The following is a 7,616-nucleotide window of genomic DNA, read 5'->3' on the forward strand; positions in this document are numbered from 1 at the left end:
GTTCACTACTCAACTAGAGCTCTAATTGCTATCGCAAATAATCAAAGGCGCGGAATCGATGTCTTGGTGCTTAGGAATGTAGTAGGAATGCTTGGTGTACTCCTCCATGCGCCCAGGGGTCCCTTTTATAGCCCCAAGGCAGCTAGGAGCCGTTGAGAGCAATCTGGGAAGGCTGATCTTGCCTTCTGTCGACTGGCGCACCGGACAGTCCGGTGCACACCAGACACTGTCCGGTGCCCGATTTCTTTCCTTTTTCAGCGAAGTCGACCGTTGGAAGCCAGAGAGCCGTTGGCGCACCGGACATGTCCGGTGCCCCCTTCTAGCCGTTGGCTCGGCCACGTGTCCCGCGCAGATCGCGCGGCCGACCGTTGGCCCAGCCGACTGTTGGCTCACCGGACAGTCCGGTGCACACCGAACAGTCCGGTGAATTATAGCCGTACGTCGCCAGTGAATTCCCGAGAGCGGCCACTTCGCTCGAGCCAGCCTGGCGCACCGGACACTGTCCGGTGCACCACCGGACAGTCCGGTGCTCCCAGACTCAGCCGAGTCTTGGCTGCTCGAGCCAAGACATTTCCAATTGGATATTTCCTGTTTCCAGCACTTAGACACAATACATAGTCCATAAAACAATGTACTAAGTCTGAGAAACATACCTTTATCCTTGATTTGTACTTTGTCCACCTTTTTACACTTAGGCATTTGTGTTGGGCACTAAATCACCAAAACACTTAGAAATGGCCCAAGGGCACATTTCCCTTTCAAAAAGTTACCCTTATTGCTTGATGTTTTAGATTCATCATGTCCACGAAAAGCATGAGCATGCAAAAGGAGAAATCCAATGCCTAACATGATAGACAAACGCGCTTTATATGCCTCCTCTTCGGCTGCACTTGTCGATGACCATACATGAGCTACACTTTGTCTCTGATTTGCAAAATTGAGGGCATGTTTCCTCGCATAACTATGAGAACCATCAATTGCTTGGACATGTTCCTTAAATACATCCTTCGCTTTTTTCGAATTCTTAAACCCAACTTTAGTGAATGTATCTTTACCAAAGTTGTTGGTTCTTGGAGGCTTAAATAAAAAAGCAATAAAAGCAATAAGCTGCATCTTTCTGTACACTGTACTCTAACCAATCAAACTGTTTGAACCAAGATTCAACAAAACCTCTAGTTTGAGAATTACCCGGTGTCCGTGGAAATGTATGACCAAATAGTTGACATGGGCCCATTTGTAAATAAGCTCTTTTAGCATCATCTCTAATTTCATGGGGGAACTCATCAATTGGTTTTCTAAGGCCAGGATCTGCAACTATATCATTCATATCTAGCTTAATACGTGGCATCTTTTGTTCTACACGGCTCTCATTTGTCCTAATTGTTTTAGAATTAGAAGCATCTTTCTTCTAGTTCTTGATGAGAAATTTGTCCATCTTATTCCTATAATTAAACATGGGATTACTACCAAATAAATAATCAAATCAAAACTTCAAATCAAACTTCAAATCAAAATCCACAAAATTAACCTCGGCTGCTCCCGTGCTGCGGTCGACGGTCGAGCGCGCCTGGGCGGCTGGGCGCCTAGCGGTGTCGCGGTGGTGGCCTGGCGGCTGGCGCTGGTGGGCCACGAGCGCGCTGCGGTGCGGCGCTGGAGAGGAGGCGCGGGACCAGGACGCAGGACGGCAGGAGCCAAGCGGCGGCTGGAGCTAGGGCTGGGGCTGCATGAAGGACGTCTGCGGTCTGCCGCTAGGTCGCGTCGCGCGACGATGGGCCTCTACTGGGCCGCGACTGCCAATCAGGGCTGCAGCCCAAGCAACCCCGGGTGGAGATCCGCCCCTGACTAGGTAAAGGACCACAAGGACCTACCTGTGTGTGACTTAGCAGACAATATTAGAGAGATGACCATGGAGTTGTTTCATAGGAGAAGGATGGGTCAAAGGCTCCAGGGTGTGATTTACCATCTGTTATGGCTAAATTGAAGGCTCAGACTTGAGGGTTGGGGCACTTGACAATTGTCAAAGTTACAATTATAGGGTAGAGGTAAGAGACAACACAAATTGTATGACAAAACATGTGGTGAAGGCAGAGTTGAGACAATGTTCTTGTGAGGAGTGGTAGCACACACGAAAACCTTGCCAACATGGCTTAGCTCTAATAATTGCCCAGGATCTAAGGAACATTGGTGTGGAGAACTTTGTCGATGATTATTATTGTGTACACAAATTTAGGAAAGCTTACATGCGAAGGGTTCCACCTATTGGGAATTGTTCTTTTTGGCCAACTGTCGATTTTTCAAAAGTAGTTTGTGCACTAATGGCTAAAAGAGGGGTCAACTGCTGAGACGTATCCATCCTCTAGGTCCTCAACACCAGAAGTGTCGCCAGCAACATCTGAAGGGGGATCATAAAGGTCCCAACCAAGACACTTATTCTCCAGATCTTGTTCGCAAACAATCGAAGTCTTCTCGAGCATCCTACAAACATGGTCCAGGTGGCCAGCAAGCTTTCCTAACTTGCCCCCATCTACTTCTAGGATACTACTACACAAATTATTAATGGTATGTAGCAGTGAAGATTCCATCCTCATCTCTTGAATGGCGTATCAGAGAGAATTCTTGCTCCTAACATGATACGTGAAACCAACATGGCCTTGTACAAAATATATTGTTATGGTACACCAAATAGATGACAAAAGAAGATTGTAAAACACACACTACACAGACCTGGACATAGTTCCAACACAAACTGTAGGTAATGGCCATACATCTTTATGAAATGGAGGACTAAAATAAGGACAATGTGAATAACACAACAACTTAGCTAACAGTTTTCTTGACTGAAAAAACGTCCCATTGCTTTATTGAAACTTCAAAGAATGGCGACAGACTGAGTCCTATTGCTTGACTGTATTCAAACTTTAAACTTTTGGAGAGCATATTTGAAAGGGAAATGGTCTCAACCATCTTCTATAATCGATTTTGGTGTTTAACGACCATCACAAACTTATGGACTAACTAATTTTCCTAGTTGATCTTTTCTCAGGTGCATAAAGTTCATATTCTTCTAAGTGCAATCAAGAGAAATCGGATTGGAGAAGTTTGGCTCAGGCAAGTCAAACTTGCACCAGCCTATGGGCACTGGACTATCTGGTGTGCACCGAACAGTGTCCGGTGCCCAGGCTGGCGCGTCCGACGAATAGGCCGCTCTCGGAAAAACTCAGCGCACCGCGGCTAAAATTCATCGAACTGTCCGATGTGACACTAGACTGTCCGATGAGCCCACGACCAATGGTCACCTTCTCCAACGGTCGACTGCCACTGGGTCAGAAAGGACAGAAGGTCAGAATGGCCAGAGAAAGTCAGTCGCACCAGACTGTCCGGTGCGCCATAGGGACAGACGAATCAAACGATCAACTCCAACGAACAACTGACGTGACAGGACACAACAGTCTGGTGCGCACCGGGCAGACGGCTGAGTTGCTGTAGTCCGTAGCCCATGGGTGGGTTTGGGCCTCTCTTTTGCAATCTAGGCCAAGGCCCGCATCGCATCGACTTCCCTTCGACTAGTAGAGAAGCAACGAGTACATACCTGCTCTGAAATGGACCTGCCTGCCTTGGAGCATCGTACCTGAAATCCTGCATCCAGCATTTGCCACTGCTGAGTGTTCACAAGCACAACCAATGAACCAATCAATCTACACGGGGGCCAGATGAAGAGGCAGTATTGCTGTTCCTCTAATTGAGTGGCTACACTTCACTTCCAGATGTGCATTGCATGCTCATCTTCCGGAAACTGCTCGATGCTGTGCTTCATAATGAAGCGAGAAGGACATTCGGATCCAGATCTGTTTGGTTTATATCGAATCGATCAGTGTTCGTTTCTGTACTTTTAAGCAACAGTTTTCGTTAAGTAGCTAGTGATGCATCAAATGCAGGGGTCCATGTTCAGTTTTGGCGCAAGTATGGAGCAGAGGTCGTAAGAAGAGTCCGTCACTGATGGATTGATGAATGTGAGCGTGCCGTGGAGACACACTACACTACCCCCATATATCATCACAGATCTCCAACCAAAACCAAATAAAATAACAAATCGAGCTCGTGATAACATAATATAAAAAAATAGTACAAATCCAAATCCGAAAAAGGGCTTCCTTTTTTCTCGGTTCCTGTAAGGACAGCATGACAAGACATGGATTCATTTTGATCCTCTGAAAGCCTGAACAGAACACAACATGAACTGAAGCAATAGAGCTCTATCGTCTTACGGCCTATTTGGAAGGATGGAGTTTGAACCAGATCGAATCTCACGAGTTTTAGACGAAAAAACAAACAAAAAGCTGAATTCCCCCAGGAGTTCTCGGTGTACTAGTATACTCTTTCTCCACAGTTCACGGGACGGGACCAACAACACGCCATGCATTCAGCTACGCTACTACGACCCATGCATGCATGCATGCATGTGGCTGCTTGCTTGCTTGCTTGCATTCTGTACAAGAAGAACTTCATCGATCGATCGATCGATCCTCGAGTCCAGGACTGAACCGAACCGATCTGATCTGATCTACGCGTACGCACCACGCCAACAAGCAGATCGTTACAGACAATTAAGAAGGAACCTAGCTAGCTTGCGGCATCTACCGGCAGACGGTGGCTTTCTTCTTCCCCTTCCCGGCGGCGTTCTTGCGCTGGAGGCGGCGCAGGAGGTCCTCCAGGTCCTCCTCGGCGCACGGCACGCGCAGGCCGCCCGCCTGCGCGAAGCCGAACTCGTCGGCGGCGCGCTCCATGAGGTCCCGGAACGCCGGCTCCCGGAGGTACCCGGTGGGCACGACGAACCGGCGCCGCGACTCCTCCCCGGCGTACACCGCGAAGTAGCCCTTGGGCACGCCGCCCTCCTCCTCCGCCGCCGCCGGCTGGTCCAGCAGCGCCTCCCGGAGGCCCAGCTCCTCGCGCGTCGTCCTCGCCTTCTGCTTGGCCGCCGCCGTCGCGGACTTGGTCGTCGACGAGCGGAAGTAGCCCATCACCATCATCGTGTCACTCGTGCGTCGTCGGTCGGTCGGTCGTACTCGTACGTATACGTAGCGTGGCCGCCGGGCGAGTGCAGCCGTGAACACGTACGTACGCAACAACTAACGCCGGGCGAGTGCGCAGAGGGCTTAGCTAGTAGTAGGTAACCACAGCAGAAGCTGGAATTGGGTGGGTGTGGGGCATCGCCATGGCTGCGGGTTCTGGCGAGGTCGACCGCTGTCTTGTTGGAGTTGGTGGCGGGCGACCAAGCACTCCGCGGAGGACGTGGTCTCCTCTCCTCTCCTCTTGTTTCGTATGATTAGGAGGCTCGCGGCAGCCAACGGGGGAGAGAGACGGTCTTTTATACTAGGGGTGAAGTGAATGGTCGTTCGTCATGGTGATATAATAAACCAGATTAAATTATTAAATATGTAAACAAAATCGAGTCATTGATTAATTTCTTAAACACTAGTAGTAATATTCGGTAATGCATGTCATGCTGCAGGGAACTTTCCTGGCTCGATCTGCTTCCAAATTGTGAAAACAAATTAAATCTGATCAATGGACGTACTTGCACGCGGCACGCCGTGGAATTTTCATTTGTTAATGGAAAATAAATTAGACATATATTTTTTTCACGCATGATGACGGGTTGACCGACCAAGAGATGGGATGAGATGAGATGAGAGGAGACGCCCGTGAGGCCGTGATAGGTGATAAGCAGCAGCCAAATGGAGCGGAGCAGGGCGAGGCGAGAGGGGGCCCTCTCGTTCAACTGCGACCATGGTGTTTGTTTTTTTATATATATAATAAGTACGGTTCCGTGGCACTCGTCACCTTTGTTTAATAAGTAGGGGTTCCGTGGCACACGGGAAATTTGCACGCGTACCGTGGCGTGCACGTAGATTAGTTTTATTTCGAGATTGACAGGGTCATCACATATATATACCACGACGATCGTATCATAATATCATTACATCTTAAAATAAATGATAGATACAAACATTGGTGTTAAATACTTAAATGGCCTGGCGAGTTGTTGCACTTGCACCACCATGCATGCATATGGTTGTTTTGTTTGGCAAACAACGGAGGCCGGCCGGTCGTGTATATCGCCCGGCAAGTACACAGAGGAGTACTTGCCAGTACTAGACATTTTGGCGTCCTCCTATCGGCGCCAACGACGAGCCGCCTAATTAAACGGCCGTACGTGCCGTTCTAGCTTGGCGGGAGACCTTTTTTTTAGGTATACACGGTAGTGCCAGACAATTGTGCATGCACTCGGTTTCATTTTCTCCTAGATGTAATTACTCCCTCGTCCATACCTATACATCTATATATGAGGTCATTGCGGATAAGGATAAACCAGCATTATAAGTTTTGACAAAGAAAAAAAAAATGTCACGATGTATGTATGTAGATATTTGTGGACGTCGTCATCTTTTTTTATGCCTGTCATTCTCATTCAATCTTGGATGTCGACTTAGGGTGTGTTTGATTCTGATGTCTATCGTGAGAAAAACTGCTTTCTGTTGTCTACCTTAAAAAAGCTGTTGTAAATCGACTGTTGTGAAAAAGCTAAAATGTGTTTGGTTCAAATTGGTGTGAGTTATCTACTATGAATAAACGGTATACTGTTTATATGCACTTTGTTTCACTACATCTCTTAGCCAATATATCTAATAACTTCTAATATTTTTTAATTAAAATAGTTTATTAATAATTGTTAATTATTTTTATATTTTTATTAAAAATATTTTTTATTTTACTTATTATAACATATAATTATTTTTAATCCTGTTTTAGTTTCTATTTACCACCATAGCTCTTTACTAACCTGACGAATGTGGGTATGTAGTAAAAGTTTGTACTACAAAAAAGTTGCTTTTACAAAGTAGCTATATAAAAGGTGAACCTCTTTGTTCAACTTCTGCTTTTTCAAAGCAGAAGCAGGTTAAAAAGCAGAACTAAAAGTAGCCTTAATCTATCTTATTCATAACATATGGAGTATATGTTAGTCAACTAGCTGTCTCAATTGCCGAACCAAATATAAAGCTTTAAGTCGTATTGGAGTTGAACTTAATCTATCTAGGTTGGCTCTTGCTTCCTCGTTCTGTAAATAAAAAATGCACCAAAATTCTCGATGAGATCATCTATCGGGTTTTGATGAAGAGCTATGGATGCTTGGTTCTCTACAGTCTCCATAAGCAACTATAGAGTTTGCTGAAGTCATCCGCCATGCAAACCTAGGAATAAGAGATTAAGGTTGATCCTACCATGAATGTCGTGATGATCTTGAGATCCATCGAGCTTTCGAGCATCGTTTCACCGAGAGACCCTACCTGGCGTGCCAATTATCAATTCTTTCATTCTGACTTTCTTTCTTCATGCCAGCCTTCTGACCACACTAGCTTTGCCATTGGAGATGTTGGCCTCTTCTTCATCCTATGTGAAAGGAAATAGGGTCTAACCTTTTCCTATAGTAATTTTGGTGGTTGAATGCCCAACACAAATAATTGGACTAACTAGTTTGCTCTAGATTATATATTTTACAGGTGCTAAAGGTTCAACACAAACCAATAAAAAGATCAAGTTAGGGTTCAAAAACAAAG

At 46.2% G+C, this 7,616-nt stretch overlaps 1 protein-coding gene across 1 annotated transcript; it reads right to left on the bottom strand.

Moving 5' to 3' along the window:
• Positions 1–4,083: 4,083 nt before the first annotated feature.
• On the bottom strand, positions 4,084–5,331 carry LOC103626407 (auxin-responsive protein SAUR19). Its single transcript, XM_008646812.3, has one exon. It carries the CDS (start codon positions 5,025–5,027, stop codon positions 4,635–4,637), a length of 393 nt encoding a protein of 130 aa, XP_008645034.1. The 5' UTR covers positions 5,028–5,331; the 3' UTR covers positions 4,084–4,634.
• Between the last annotated feature and the right edge of the window lie 2,285 nt (positions 5,332–7,616).

This window comes from Zea mays, chromosome 5 (assembly GCF_902167145.1).
Source record: "Zea mays cultivar B73 chromosome 5, Zm-B73-REFERENCE-NAM-5.0, whole genome shotgun sequence".
NCBI lineage: Eukaryota > Viridiplantae > Streptophyta > Magnoliopsida > Poales > Poaceae > Zea > Zea mays.

What these genes read in the sequence shown, in the direction of transcription:
- LOC103626407 (XM_008646812.3), bottom strand. Translation starts at nt 5,027, where the DNA reads ATGATGGTGATGGGCTACTTCCGCTCGTCGACGACCAAGTCCGCGACG.